The 16,873-nt window shown below is 33.9% G+C and overlaps 1 protein-coding gene across 1 annotated transcript in view; it reads right to left on the bottom strand.

Annotated features, from left to right (window-relative positions):
• LOC148955868 (ATP-binding cassette sub-family C member 4-like) overlaps window positions 1–16,425 on the bottom strand; it is a 31,387-nt gene extending 14,962 nt beyond the window's left edge. The window contains exon 1 of the mRNA XM_089108393.1: window positions 16,262–16,425. Coding sequence (XP_088964519.1) covers window positions 16,262–16,335 — 74 coding nt within the window. The 5' untranslated portion in view covers window positions 16,336–16,425. The remainder of the gene's footprint in view (window positions 1–16,261) is intronic.
• Between the last annotated feature and the right edge of the window lie 448 nt (window positions 16,426–16,873).

Here is a 16,873-nt window from a genome sequence, read left to right as displayed (position 1 = left end):
TCCTTGCTACTGTTGCAGGTAACACATTACCTACGGTTACATCCAATCATCAGCATTTAGGTATTATCATTCAGCGGAAGGCTAATAAAAGAAAGGCATACTCTGCTACTAATGTCGTAAACCATATCTTGTTTACGTGCCGAAACTGTTACCTGTGTAAAAATAATGTGTTAATAGACAGTGAAATTGCCAGAAAAATAAAAATGGCATTGTCAGAAAATATCACTACGGAATATAAAGATGAAACGATGAAAAACAAAGCACCAGCAAACATTACTGGCATTGATCAAACAGTCAATGAATCAAATAATACCAAAGACGAAAAGCATATTGAGCCTTTTCATGAGACACCAGTAAAAATTGTGTATGATTCAAAATGGAATAATGATTATTCTACTGATTACGAACTAATAGAAGACAATAACTACAATATCAAGAGAGAACATGGTGAACTATTTTATGGAACAGATTCAAAATGTCCCAAGTTAATCATTGATATTAATAATGTATCATAATATATTTTTGTATTAATATTCTACATAGCATTATTTCATTAAAAATATTACATTGCTATGTGTTCATTATTTTTTAGAGTAAGCTAGCATATCAAGCGTTTAGAATGTCTATACAAACATCTGAGAGGTAAGAAAGGGAATTTGCGTACATCTATTGTCGGACACACTATTTACGTAAAATCTGAGCTATTAAAGGGTTTTTGACAGTAAACTCTAGTTTTTTGTAAGAAAATTATGGAAAATACAATTCTCTGGTTCAAATGTGAAACTTAAGTCTATTTTTGGATCGAAAATAAAACTATTTCTGTAAAATCTAAGCTAATAAGGGTTTTTGACCGTAGACTCTAGTTTCTTGTCAGAAAATTATGGAAATACAATTCTCTAGTTCAAATTATAAACTTAAGTCCAGTTTTGGATACTCATAATGATGATGATGACTGATGATTCTAATTCAATATTTTTTTTTCATAAAACAAACTATTTTTTTTTAAACTTTGAAATTATTCAACTTTATTTATTTTTTAATCTTTTTTTGTACGTATCTTAAAATGGCAAAATATTTTTCTTGAATTCACCTCTTGGATACACAATACAGAAATTAAAAAAAAAAAATTATAATTTCTCGACTTCATTTGTATGCAATAGATACCGAGAGTTCTATTACTCCTCCCCAAAATGAATTCAGATGGTTTTAGGAGTCATCCCCCTAACCATAACTCCATTCAACCTTGAGCGAAGGTATAAAAGTTTGATGATGTATTTCTCTTCTTAACAACTACATTAATAGCTACCAAGATGATAGGACTGTATGACACAGAATTTATCGGTTTGAAAAAATCATCTTGTGGTGCTATATTTGAATGTGCATTTTTATTATTGTCTATGGAACTCGAAGAAATTGGCTGTTATCATTGGATAGTGAACTATAGTAAGTTTGAGTACGATAAAAGCTTATGGAGTACTACATTACGCCGTATAAACAGACTGGGATTCTACGATAGAGTGATTACACCACTTAATAAAAGTGGTCATGAACTGAGAAATGTTCAGGAGGAAGTCAATGAAATTTGCAGCTTTTTCGAGGTTGAAGCACTCTATGTAAAGGGTAAGGTACCTACAGATAAATTTTGAATTCAAAAGTGTTACACTAGGATTCCAATTTTTAATCTAGAAGAATTTAAGAGTCCTAAATTTGAAGGGGTTTATCACCATCCTGAAGACGAGGTTAGATTCTTCGCACACTGGATACCTAAGGACATACCAGATCGTGATAAATGCATAAGACATGGTAAAAACTATTCTAAATCATGGGACCATTGTTTCTGGATGTTTAAGAGTGAACTTGTGTATGACTATGTATCATAATATAATTTTGTATTAATATTCTACATAGCATTATTTCATTAAAAATATATTATGCATTACATTGTTATGTGTTCATTATTTTTAGAGTAAGCTAGCATATCAAAAGTTTAGAATGTCTATTAAAACATCGGAGATGTGAGAAAAGGAATTTGCATACATCTATTGTCAGACACATGGGGTAACATTGACAAAATCAAGGTATCAGAATGAATAAATTCTTTATCAACATCCGTTATTGGATATGTCATTGTCATTATGAAAAAATTGCAAGTAAGTAAGTAACAAACTCTTTCTTGAATTCATCTCTTGGATACACAATACAGAAATTTTATTATAGGAAATTATGAAAAAAAAAATTGAAGAAACTCTATTAGCATCCATTATCGATTGAAGTTGTTTCCTAGACAGACAATACAGCAATTTCACAAAATCTAAGTATAAGAGTGATTAAATTCTATATCAACATGCTTTTCTCGCATAGATAGGAAAAAGTTTACTATTTAATTTTGATGTTGGATAAAAATCCAATCCATTCTTATAGAAACTGCATAGTTTCACGGAAAACATCTTCTGATTTAATACATGTAATAAACTGGCTAGTCTCGATAACCGGACAATTCCTTTTTTTTCTCTTTTTTATCACAAACAATTTTCAATGTGTCCAAGGCAAAGCAAATTCTTCATAAATTCCACTATTTAATGCCCCCCTCCGGCGCGCGGCCGGGCATTTTAAATTAACAGGTGAAATCGAGATTAGAGAACTTTTTGAGATATTTCATTGGTTAGAGATGCAACAATGGTACATTTTTTTTGATAGAATGAAAAAGAGCGACTATTGAATGCCTCGCTGTTTAAGTTAGGAGGTGAAATCAAGACCAGAGGAATTTTGAGATTTTTCATTGGTCTCCGGTGCGCCGGAGACAATTCCCTTGGTTTTGTTACTTAGTGGGAAAAATGGCAGAAAATACCACTCTGATGTAGTTTTTAAAAATTGTGTATGGATGAGGGAGCTAAAAGCCCCTCATTTCGGGCTTAGACCATAGAAAATCGATTGGCTATCTTGGAATTTCCATTCTCTTGGTTTTGTTACTTAGTGGCAAAAATAGTAGAAAATACCACTCTGGTGTAGTTTTTCAAAAGATGTGTATTGAGGGAGGGAGCTAACAGCCTCTTATTTCGGGATTATTCACCTCTTGGATACACAATACAGAAATTTAATTCAGGAAATTATGAAAAAAAAAATTAGACGGGGTTACGTGCGCGCACGTAACCCCGTCTAATTTTTTTTTTCTCAATACACATCTTTTAAAAAACTAACCCAGAGTGGTATTTTCTGCTATTTTTGCCACTAAGTAACAAAACCAAGAGAATGGAAATTCCAAGATAGCCAATCGATTGTTTATGATCTAAGCCCAAAATAGGAGGCTTTTAGCTCCCTCCTCCTTACACAATTTTTTTAAACCACATCAGAGTGGTATTTTCTTCCATTTTTCCTACAAAGTAAAAAAACCACGGGAATTGTCTCCGGCGCGTCGGAGACCAATGAAAAATCTAAAAAATTACTCTGGTCTTGATTTCACCTCCTAACTTAAACAGCGAGGCATTCAATAGTCGTTCTTTTTCGTTCTATTAAAAAAATGTACCATTGTTGCATCTCTAACCAATGAAAAATCTCAAAAATTCCTCTGATCTTGATTTCACCTCTTAACTTAAACTGCCCGGCCCCACGTCGGAGGGGGGTATTAAATAGTGGAATTTATGATGAAATTGCTCTGCCTTGGAGACATTGAAAATTGTTTGTGATAAAAAAATAGAAAAAAAAGGAATTGTCCGGTTATCGAGACTAGCCAGTTTATTGCATGTATTAAATCAGAAGATGTTTTCCGTGAAACTATTGCAGTTTCTATAAGAATGGATTGGATTTTTATCCAACATCAAAATCAAATAGTCAACTTTTTCCTATGTATGCGAGAAAAGCATGTTGATATAGAACTTAATCACTCTTATACTTAGATTTTGTGAAATTGCTGTATTGTCTGTCTAGGAAACAAGTTCAATCGATAATGAATGCTAATAGAGAGTTTCTTCAATTTTTTTTCATAATTTCCTATAATAAAATTTCTTTATTGTGTATCCAAGAGATGAATTCAAGAAAGAGTTTGTTACTTACTTACTTACCTACTTCCTACTTACTTGCAATTTTTTCATAATGACAATGACATATCCAATAACGGATGTTGATAAAGAATTTATTCATTCTGATACCTTGATTTTGTCAATGTTACCCCATGTGTCTGACAATAGATGTATGCAAATTCCTTTTCTCACATCTCCGATGTTTTAATAGACATTCTAAACTTTTGATATGCTAGCTTACTCTAAAAATAATGAACACATAACAATGTAATGCATAATATATTTTTAATGAAATAATGCTATGTAGAATATTAATACAAAATTATATTATGATACATAGTCATACACACGTTCACTCTTAAACATCCAGAAACAATGGTCCCATGATATAGAATAGTTTTTACCATGTCTTATGCATTTATCACGATCAGGTATGTCCTTAGGTATCCAGTGCGCGAAGAACCTGACCTCGTCTTCAGGATGGTGATAAATCCCTTCAAATTTAGGACACTTAAATTCTTCTAGATTGAAAAGTGGAATCCTAGGGTCACACTTTTGAATTAAAACTTTATCTGTAGGTACATTACCCTTTACATAGAGTGCTTCAACCCCGAAAAGCTGCAAATTTCACTGACTTCCTCCTGGACATTTCTCAGTTCCTGACCACTATTATTAAGTGGTGTAATCACCCTATCGTACAATCCAAATCTGTTTATATGATGTAATATAGTACTCAACAAGCTTTTATCATGCTCAAACATGTTATAGTTCACTAACCAATGATAACAGTAAATTTCTTCGAGTTCCATTGACAATAATAAAAATGCACATTGAAATATAACACAACTAAGATGATTTTTTAAAACCGATAAATTCTGTGTCATACAGTCCTATCATCTTGGTAGCTATTAATGTAGTTTTTAAGAAGAGAAATACATCATCAAACTTTTATACCTTCGCTCAAGGTTGAATGGTGTTATGGCTAGGGGGATGACTCCTAAAACCATCTGAATTCATTGCGGGGAGGAGTCATAGAACTCTCGGTATCTATTGCATGCAAATGAAGTCTGGAAATTACAATTTTTTTTATAATTTCTGTATTGTGTATCCAAGAGGTGAATTCAAGAAAGATATTTTGTCATTTTAAGATACGTACAAAAAAAGATTAAAAAATAAATAAAGTTGAATAATTTAAAAGTTAAAAAAATAGCTTGTTTTATGAAAAAAATATTGAATTAGAATCATCAGTCATCATCATCATTATGAGTATCCAAAACTGGACTGAAGTTTCAAATTTGAACTAGATAATTATATTTCCATAATTTTCTTACAAGAAACTAGAGTTTACGGTCAAAAACCCTTAGTAGCTCAGATTTTACGGAGATAGATTTATTTTTCGATCCAAAAATAGACTTAAGTTTCACATTTGAACCAGATAATTGTATTTTCCATAATTTTCTTACAAAAAACTAGAGTTTACGGTCAAAAACCCTTTAATAGCTCAGATTTTACGGAAATAGTGTCCGACAATAGATGTACGCAAATTCCCTTTCTTACATCTCAGATGTTTTAATAGACATTCTAAACGCTTGATATGCTAGCTTACTCTAAAAAATAATGAACACATAGCAATGTAATATTTTTAATGAAATAATGCTATGTAGAATATTAATACAAAAATATATTATGACACATTATTAATATCAATGATTAACTTTGGACATTTTGAATCTGTTACATAAAATAGTTCACCATGTTCTCTCTTGATATTGTAGTTATTGTCTTCTATTAGTTCGTAATCAGTAGAATAATCATTATTCCATTTTGAATCATACGCAAATTTTACTGGTGTCTCATGAACAGGCTCAATATGCTTTTCGTCTTTGGTATTATTTGATTCATTGACTGTTTGATCAATGCCAGTAACGTTTGCTGATGCTTTGTTTTTCATCGTTTCATCTTTATATTCCGTAGTGATATTTTCTGACAATGCCATTTTTATTTTTTTGGCAATTTCACTGTCTATTAACACATTATTTTTACACAGGTAACACTTTCGGCACGTAAACAAGATATGGTTTACGACATTAGTAGCAGAGTATGCCTTTCTTTTATTAGCCTTCCGTTGAATGCTAATACCCGAATGCTGATGATTGGATGTAACCGTAGGTAATGTGATACCTGCAACAGTAGCAAGGAGCTGTCCTCTATCATCAAAACTTATTTTTATGTTAGCATTCACTTTGAGTGCAATCATCTCTGGAGATCTCAATCTCGCATAATCACCATCATAAGAGTTGAATTTTTTCGGTATTCCAAAGAAATTTAATTCCTTACTGTCATGACAATGCATGCATACATTTCGAATAGTGCTACCACTTGTACTTGTTTCATAGTTTAAATACATTCTCCTTGTCGGCATTCAATGCTACAATAACCTTGTTATGTGAACATACTCTATTAAAATGTTCCATCTTCACTTTTTTTTTAAAGATATGACTTATGTGTTTATCGTTCCACTGCGTAAAAAATACTGATTTAATACATGCAATAGACTAGGTAGTGTCGATAACCGGTCATAGAATACCAGTGGGAAAGCCACATCATGTCTCTGACCAATCATAGAGCACAATTGTTAGAACCGTAAGCATATTTTGACATTTTAAGATACATACAAAAAAAAAATAAAGTTGAAAAATTACGAAGTTTTAAAAAAATAGTTTGTTTTTATGAAAAAAATATTGAATTATTAGTTCAGATTTTACAGAAATAGTTTTATTTTTCGATCCTAAAAAGGACTGAAGTTTCACATTTGAACCAGAGAATTGTATTTTCCATAATTTTCTTACAACAAACTAGAGTTTACAGTCAAAAAACCCTTATTAGCTCAGATTTTACAGATATAGTTTATTTTTTCGATCCTAAAAAGGACTTAAGTTTCACATTTGAACCAGAGAATTGTATTTTCCATAATTTTCTTGCAAAAAACTAGAGTTTACGGTCAAAAACCCTAATTAGCTCAGATTCCCCCCAAAAAAATACTTTTCAGACATTTCTTGTTAAAAATTTATTTTCAACTAATTCATCCGGGTTTTCGAAAGCAATTCATGCCAGAGTACAGCAATATAACTATTCTAAGACATCCACTCTTTCATCTCCCCCACCCCCCCCCCAAAAAAAAAATTCAGACATTTCTTGTTAAAAATTTATTTTCAACTAATTCATCCGGGTTTTTCACAAGCAATTCGTACCACAGTACAGTACTATAACTAGTCTAAGACATCCACTCTGTCATCGCCCCCCCCCCCAAAAAATACTTTCAGACATTTCTTGTTAAAACTTTATTTTCAACTAATTCATCCGCGTTTTCGAAAGCAATTCATGCCAGAGTACAGCACTATAACTAGTCTAAGACATCCACTCTGTCATCGCCCCCACCCCCAAAAAATACTTTTCAGACATTTCTTGTTAAAACTTTATTTTCAACTAATTCATTTGGGTTTTCAAAAGCAATTCGTTCGTACCACAGTACAGCACTATCACTTACTAGTCTAAGACATCCACTCTGTCATCGCCCCATCCCCCAAAAAAAATACTTTTAAGACATTTCTTGTTAAAACTTTATTTTCAACTAATTCATTTGGGTTTTTCACAAGCAATTCGTACCACAGTACAGCACTATCACTATTCTGAGACATCCAATCTGTCATCGCTCCATCCCTCCAAAAAATACTTTTCAGACATTTCTTGTTAAAACTTTATTTTCAACTAATTCATTTGGGTTTTTCACAAGCAATTCGTACCACAGTACAGCACTATCACTAGTCTGAAACATCCAATCTGTCATCGCCCCATCCCCCCCAAAAAAATACTTTTCAGACATTTCTTGTTAAAACTTTATTTTCAACTAATTCATCCGGGTTTTCGAAAGCAATTCATGTCAGAGTACAGCACTATAACTAGTCTAAGACATCCACTCTGTCATCGTCCCCACCCCCCAAAAAAATACTTTTCAGAAATTTCTTGTTAAAACTATTTTCAACTAATTCATCCGGGTTTTCGAAAGCTATTCATGCCAGAGTACAGCACTATAACTAGTCTAAGACATCCCCTCTGTCATGTCCCCCCCCCCCCCAAAAAAATACTGTTCAGACAATTCTTTTAAAAAATTTATTTTAAACTAATTAAGTGTGGTTTTTCAAAATCGATTAGTACCAAATAACATAAAACTAACTAGACTAAGAAATCCAATCTGTCATCGCTCCCTCCCCCAAAAAATACTTTTCAGACATTTCTTGTTAAAACTTTATTTTCAACCAATTCATCCGGGTTTTCAAGAGCAATTCGTGCCAGAGTACAGCACTATAACTAGTCTGAGATATCCACTCTGACGTCATTCCATCCCCCAAAAAAACACTTTTCAGACATTTCTAGTTAAAACTTTATTTTCAACTAATTGATTTGGGTTTTCCACAAGCATTTCATACCACAGTACAGCTCTATCACTAGTCTTAGACATCCAATCTGTCATCGCCCCCACCCCCAAAAAATACTTTTCAGACATTTCTTGTTAAAACTTTATTTTCAACTAATTCATCCGGGTTTTCGAAAGCAATTCATGCCAGAGTACAGCACTATAACTAGTCTAAGACATCCACTCTGTATTCGCCCCCACCCCCCCAAAAAATACTTTTCATACATTTCTTGTTAAAACTTTATTTTCAACTAATTCTTTTGGGTTTTTCTAAAGCAATTCATGCCAGATTACATCACTATCACTAGTCTGAGACATCCAATCTGTCATCGCTCCATCCCCCAAAAAAATACTTTTCAGACATTTCTTGTTAAAACTTTATTTTCAACTAATTCATCCGGGTTTTGAAAAGAAATTCATGCCAGAGTACAGCACTATAACTAGTCTAAGACATCCACTCTGTCATTGCCCCCAACCCCCAAAAAAAAATACTTTTCAGACATTTCTTGTTAAAACTTTATTTTCAACTAATTCATTTGGGTTTTTCTAAAGAAATTAATTCCAGAGTACAACACTATCAGTAGTCTAAGACATCCCATCTGACATCGTTCCATCCCCCCAAAAAATACTTTTCAGACATTTCTTGTTAAAACTTTATTTTCAACTAATTCATACGGGTTTTCGACAGCAATTCATGCCAGAATACAGCACTATAACTAGTCTGAGACATCCACTCTGGCATCGCCCCCACCCCCCAAAAATTACTTTTCAGACATTTCTTGTTAAAACTTTATTTTCAATTAATTCAATGGGGATTTTCACAAGCAATTCGTACCAGAGTACAGCACTATCACTAGTCTAAGACATCCACTCTGTCATCGCCCCAGCCCCCAAAAAAATACTTTACGGACATTTCTTGTTAAAATTTTATTTTCAACTCATTCATCCGGGTTTTTCACAAGCAATTCGTAACACAGTACAGCACTATAACTAGTCTCAGACATCCACTCTGTCATCGCCCCCACCCCCCCCCTCCCAAAAAAAATACTTTTCAAACATTTCTTGTTAAACCTTTATTTTCAACTAATTCATTTGGGTTTTTCACAAGCAATTCGTACCACAGTACAGCACTATCACTAGTCTAGATACAAGAACTACTTATTTAACAATAAAAAATTCGTTTTACTTCTTCGTATAGTATAACGTTAAACTATTAAATAAATTGACAACACTGTCCAAACATCACTTGTGTATTATACAGTACACAATCATCCCATCTCCCCAAAAATACTTTTCAGCCATTTCTTGTTAAAAATTTTGATTTCAAGTCAATCACACGGGTTTTTCGCTAGCAAGTCGGCTCTGGAGTATTCGCAAATGCTAAACTCTTTTTTTTTCCACCTTAATAGGATCAAATTTGCAAATGCTAAACCCTTTTTTGCAAATGTCAATCAAAGAATTCTGATTGTAGCGTCCAATTTTTTAAATAACAAAGCCTACACACATGTACACACTGTGCTTTCAAAACCCATCTGATTAAAAACATGAAAAGGTGCCAAGGAACGTAATCTCAAAACTTAATTTTTTTGGCAATTTGCACGTCTTTCTTATCAAAACAAAAACCTTGCCAACTTTTAGAATGTTCACGTGTAAGTTTAATGACACAGCCATGGGTTTTTCCTGCGCAATTCCAATGTATGTTTTCATGTACCGTTCAAATCAACAGCAATTTCAATGTATATTTTCATGTATATCTCAAATATATAGATACATTACTACTGGTGTTGTTAAGCCATGGTATCTGATTTGTATACAGTGTTTTTTCGATGTTGTTATTTGTTTTGTTTGTTTTGTTTTTTCACTTCCTTTTCGTATGTATTTGATGAACAGGAGATGTTTGAACTTCAAACTTTGAAAGTTATACACACATTAGCGCAAATCATTAACAAGAAGGAAATGACTAAACACGGGATTTTATAGGAACAATGCGATGTTAAAAATAAACACAACATAGGTTTCCCTGGGTCCAGTGGCTAAAAATGAGAATTTTACTTGGTCTGATCGACGGTGAACATAAACACTTTCCGCACGGCCCAACAAATTCCTGTTTTGTCATATTGTTCTTGTATGTTTTTAGCCAACCATTTAAAAATCCTTACTAAAATCGAGGTTGAACGTGCTTGGTGAAGTGGAATAAGTGGAATTTTTATTATTATTTTTAATCAGAAAAATCGGCGCGCCGTGGCACATCGTCGGTCTAAAATGGGCGGCGCGCCGCCAAAAATATTTTGGGGCGCGTGGCGGCGCGCCGCCGCCGATACTGAATCACACATTCGCCGCCGTCATTTCGGCGTGGCGCGGCTTCGGGGACTAGGCGGAAGGGCTGATGAAATCTAATGATGGTTTCCTGGGCTATGAATTTGTGAATGATAGAGGAAATGGAAGTGAAATTGAATTTCAACTTTATACTGCAGACAAAATTCTGAAGGTTGTAAAAGCAATCAAATCTAATTCACCAGGGAAAGATGGCATTAATTTTAAGACTTGTGTTATTTACTACCATACCTCGTACACATAATCAATCTTTCCCTCTAAACCGGCGTATTCCCTGATGCACTTAAAAGGGAAAAAGTCATCCCCGTTCAAAAAGGTGGTTCTAACCTAGATATTGAAAATTATCGACCCATATCAATCCTACCCCTGTTTTCAAAATTATTTGAAAAAATTGTGCATAAAAGGCTTCATGATTACCTTACGAAAACCGGGGCCCTATGGGAAGCCCAGTTCGGCTTCAGGAAATGTCACTCGACGTCGGACGCCGTGCATTCCCTCTGTGATACTGTAAATGCATTGAACGTGGTGAAATTCCTTTAACTATTTTTATTGATTTTGGAAAAGCGCTTGATACAGTGGATTTTAAAATTCTACTCAGACGTCTACAATCCCTTGGAGTTCGTGGTAACTTTCTGAAGTGGTTTGATAGTTTTTTTTTTTAGTGGCAGATCTCTTCAAGTTGTATTAAATGATGTTTTTCCTCTTCTTTTCAAGTGAAGTGTGGTGTACCCAAGGGGTCTGTCTTGGGACCACTTCTATACCTTGTGTTTATTAATTCAATGCGTTTCTACTTACCTGAGTGTTTTTTTACAACTTCTGCGGATGATACTGCTTTAACTGGGTCTAATCGATCCATTGATGATTTTTTGTTGAAAGTAAACAGGGTTTTAAAGTCTTTGTATTTACAAGTGTGAGCCTTTTGTCAGTGAATGTTAAAAAAAACTAATTTTATGATATTTAGAAGAGTTGGTAAGCAGCCAAGTGTTGATGGAGAGGTATTTTTAATGGTAGGGCTTTTCGTGGTAAGTGCGTTATTTCGGCTTCCAGCTTGATTGTAATTTATCTTGGAGGCCCAATAGTGATCTTGTTGCAGATAAAGTTGCTAGAGGTCTGGGAATTTTACCTCGATTAAAGCATGTTTTACCATTATCAGTTCTTCTATTACTATACCATACTATTGTTGTGCCTTATATTTCTTATATTTGTGTTCCTTGGTCTAGTATTATGCAAATTTTAAAAGAGTATAGATTCTTCAAAATAAAACAGTACGTCTTCTTGGTAATTATGTAGAAAATGTGAACGATACCGCGTCGGGTTTTAGGAAATTACGAGTGTTTAACATTATTCAGATTCGTGATTATCAAGCTGCTGCTTTTGCTTATCGATGTTGAAATGATTATGCCCAACAGTTTTTACTAATTTTTGGTACTCTTCTATTAGCTGTGAGACACGCGAAAAGTGGTTTGGTTAATGCTAATGAAATAAAACAATAAATGATGGAAATAGAATAGTTTAGAAACAACTTTCGGCTATATTTTTGCACATTTGGGGGGGGGGGGGGGTAAACCAAAGCAAATATTAAATACATAGCCTAACCTAATCTAGGTACCTTTTTCCCCCTAGACCCCAAAAAACTGAAGTTTAAATATTGTTAACGGAGAGATAAACCACTGTTTACAATGCTCGGCATGAATTCTTTGTCGAAAGAACCTGTCTGGCTAGTTTTATCGTATCTGATCTTCTTCGCATTATCGCGTGTCTTACAGCTAATAGAACAGTACCGATTTTTTTCAGGTAAATCGTTCGCTCCACAGGTTTGTGATTAGGGAGGTCGATAATTTGTTGTTGAGTACCGAGACACCACACGTGCAGGTTTTGGAATTAGGTATTTAACTCCGGCTATTTCGAATATTCCAGCTGGCATTCGAGAGGCAGAACACATGGGTCATTTAAAGTAAAGTTTTAGAAACATTTATTAGGAGAGGGTAGTTAATTTTTTTTTTGTTTTCTTAGATTTTGGTATTATCGTCCATGATCAGGCTTTTCGAGCCTTTCCCGGGCGGTTGTGTGTATATAGGCCTATAGTTTATTTGGTACCGGTGCATTATATCCAACACACGAAAGAAGTCAAGTTGGGTTAATGCTAATGAAACAAAATAAAATAGAATGAATATATAAAAATTTAGAAACAAATTTGAGCTATATAATTGCACATTCGGGTGAGGGGGGGGGGGTAAAGCATAGCATATATTAAATACTTAACCTAAACAAACCTAACCTAACCTAACCCAGGTATCCCCCCCCTAAACAACCAAAAACAACAGCTTAAATATTGTAAACGCTATAAGAAATCACGCTTTCGAACCCATTATTGGATTGCAATACACGTTTGGTTGGATATTATGTACCAGTACCGTTTATTTTGTAATTATTAGTAAAATAAATACGTACTCCTATGTTAAACGCACTCTTTTATATACTGCAATCATGGGCACCCACAAAGGGGGGGCGCCCATAAGGGGGGGGCCTTTATATATATTTTTATAATTATAAGAAACTTTCCACAGAATAATCTTTCAAAGAAAAGTAAAGAGCTCTATTAAGCCAAAAATGGGCAGAAATAAAGTCAAATATTCTTCCAAGCGTCAAACTACGATACACCCCTATCAACAACTAAATTAAACTCAATGTGAACAGAAATTATAATAAATAGCCGAGTCAACGCAAAAAGAGCAAAAATTAACATTAATCGGGCTGACAAACCCCATGCCTTTTCAAGACAAGAACATAACTTAGGCTTTACTGAAAAAAAGACCGTGGATTGTCAGTTTAATTTACCTATATTGATATTTATTCCTTAAAATAAAAAATGGTTAAAAAAAGTGAATAAAAGACTTTTTTTTACTTATTTAAGTAGAAAAAAAACAGTGAAAACATTTAGACATATTTTGTTTTCAGTAAAACGCAAATTATGTTCTGCTCTTGAGAACCCATGGGGGTTATCAGTCCTACTAATGCTAATTTTTGCTCGTTTCGAGTTTGACTCCGCTATTTGTTCTAATTTCTGTTCAATTTGAGTTTCATTTATTTATTTATAGTAGTGATTTGTGGTAGTTTTACGCTTGGATGATTACTTGACTTCATTTCTGTCCATTTTTGGCTTAATGGAGCTCTTTACTTTTCTTTGAAAAGCCTATTTTGTGGAAAAAGTTTTTTTTAGGTCAATTTCTGTTCGTTTTTTATTGACAAAGTCATTTTTATGATAAAAAATTTTTATTTTATATCTTTTCAGGTTTTTTTCCATAAGAATCCATAGTGTGGCATAATTGTGTTGGTTTGACATGCCCAATATCCCTAAAGACATAGTTGCTGGACCGTTCTACTATGCTGAACAAAATAGATGTCTCAAAATTTTGACTAGATGTGTTTGGGACATAAATTGGCTTGAGAGACGGGCTGATTGCCCTCCATTCTCTTTTTACTCTTAGAAAGGACCGTAGAACTTTCAATTTTGAATCAAATTAGCTTCTTTAAATGTTTCAATCATATTTCTAGCTATTATAGAGTGGTGCTGCCTATGATATTGCTTATAGGTCTTTTTGTAAACCTGCATGTATACAGTTTTTTCGTTTAATTGAAACGCCCCCTAAACACTTCCTAGAAGCTTCACTTTGATACCCTACGCTTCATTAGTTACAGTGACTGTATTGGTAGTACTAAAAGTATGTACATAGTGCCTTCTGGCTAGTTCAAAATCCCCACAACTTACTCTTAAAGATCTAACTTAATAAAATAAATTATTCTTGAGATATTGCTTTGACACCTTTTTGAAAGTTCACATGCTCATAATTTGTTTTGATTTAGTTCAACGTCCGCCTAAATATTTCTTATAGGCCTATTTGATTGCTGAAGACATTGTTATATTCTCTTGGACTATTGGCTACACAATGGCTGTCTCACAATTTCGATCGAATGTATTTGTGCAAAAGAGGATATCGGGGAGAGAGGGGCTAATTTCTCTCCATCACGCTTTACTCTTAAAATGGAACTAGAAGTATGCATTTCCAATCAAATGAGCCTCCTCTTAAAATCACAAGACGGTAAATTTTTTGTTATTAATATTACTGACTTATGAATAAATTGAACATACCATTCGGTGTCTTTTTCTATACTCTTTCCAAATATAATAATCATTTTTGTTGGAAATGAATTTTGCCCCACCCCTATAGATCCCAATTGCGGGTATATATTTGCATATTCGGGGGGGGCAAATTTTATTTCCGGTGTAAATGGGAGGTAAGTTTAAACTTTCCTCCCCCCCCCCCCCTATGTGCAAATATATACCCTGAATTGGTATATATATAGGGGTGGGGGTAAAGTTCATTTCCGACAAAAATGATTATTATATTTGGAAAGAGCATAAAAAGGCATCGAGTGGCATGTTTACTTTATTCATAAGTCAATAATATGAACAACGAAAAATTTACCAAAGGTAGTACCTTAATAGTAGTGTACAAATATAAAATAAAAGGAATTTGGTAAATATTTACCAAATCATATTATTGAGTAACAACTAAAGCGAATATACCATTCGATGCCCTTTTTTTATGCTGATTACGAATATAATAATCATTTCTATCGGAAATGAATTTTAACCACCCCCCCTCCTGTATATCCAATTCAGGGTATATGTTTCTACATTAGGGGGGATGGGGGTAAAGTTTAAACTTACCTCCCATTTACATCAGAAATAAAATTTGGTAAATATATACCAAATCATATTATTGAGTTAGGAGTAAAGTGAATACACCATTCAATGCCTTTTTTTATGCTGATTACAAATATAATAATCATTTCTATTGGAAATGAATATTAGCCCCCCCCCCCCGATATTTGCCGATTAAGGGTATATATTTCTACATTAGGGGGGTGGGGGCAACTTTTTAGGAATTTAATGTCAGAAAATACGGAGGGTAGCTGCCAACCACCCCCCCCCCGTTAAAGTTCTACCAAATCATATTATTGATTTAGAAAGAAAGTGAATACACCATTCGATGCCTTTTTTTATGCTGATTACGCAAATGAATTTCAGCCCCCCCCCCCCTATATATACCTAACCTAACCCAACCTAACCTAACCCGGAATTGGCATATATAGGGGGGGGGTGAAATTCATTTCCGATACAAATGATTATTATATTCGTAATCAGTATAAAAAAAAGGCATCGAATGGTGTATTCACTTTTGTCCTAACTCAATAATATGATTTGGTAGAACTTTACCCCCCCCCCCCCTGCGCAGGCTTGGAACCGCCACTGAGATAGGTTACTTCTAGATACCTTCCCAGAGGATTTGGATCTTTTTAGATTCCCATTCACCAAACTAACTTTCCAAAAGCCCCTCACATCGAAGTTTTTTAAAGAAAAACTAATACATACACGAAAAACATCCTTGAAAGAATTCCTGCTTTTTCTCGCGGGTTAACTTTTACATTCAGCTTTGCCTGATCCATTATTAATAGCAAATTAGCCAAAAACCACTTTTTCTAATAAGAGCCTTTACACTTAATTCACGTAAGCTCTTCTCAGGCTTATTCTGAGATCACTCTTGCAGGAGCGGAGAGACGATACTGAAAAATCATTGTTCTCATGTGTTGTTTAGAATGATTTATCTACTGCGCAAGCGTGTCCTTAACTAAAGTAGTATTATGTAACGTTAAGAATATTTTATTATTATTTGTCATGTAATTAATATGGGATTTAATCCCTTTTCTTGGAAAAGATGAGGAGTTTCGTCGGTAGTAAGTCTGCGTCTGTCGAAAGAATTAAAACAAATACGATTTATAACATTTGCAGGAGTACCAGGATCATTTTTAAATGAATTAAATCAGTATCTCTCTTTTTGACCCGGAATAGCAAAAAACTGGTATCAGAGCTGTACTAAAAAATATGCGAGAAGAGTCAAATCTGAACCAAGTGGATAATAAAACTTCGATTGTTTTTTTGGTGCAAAAACAATTGTTCTTACTTTTATATGCAATTTCCTTCTGT

Source organism: Artemia sp. Qi Xiang Cuo, chromosome 2, assembly GCF_049724085.1.
Source record: "Artemia sp. Qi Xiang Cuo chromosome 2, ASM4972408v1, whole genome shotgun sequence".
In the NCBI taxonomy this organism is placed as follows: Eukaryota; Metazoa; Arthropoda; class Branchiopoda; order Anostraca; family Artemiidae; genus Artemia; species Artemia sp. Qi Xiang Cuo.
Note: the sequence above shows the minus strand (reverse complement) of the source record. Positions and strands in the feature narration are given on the sequence as shown.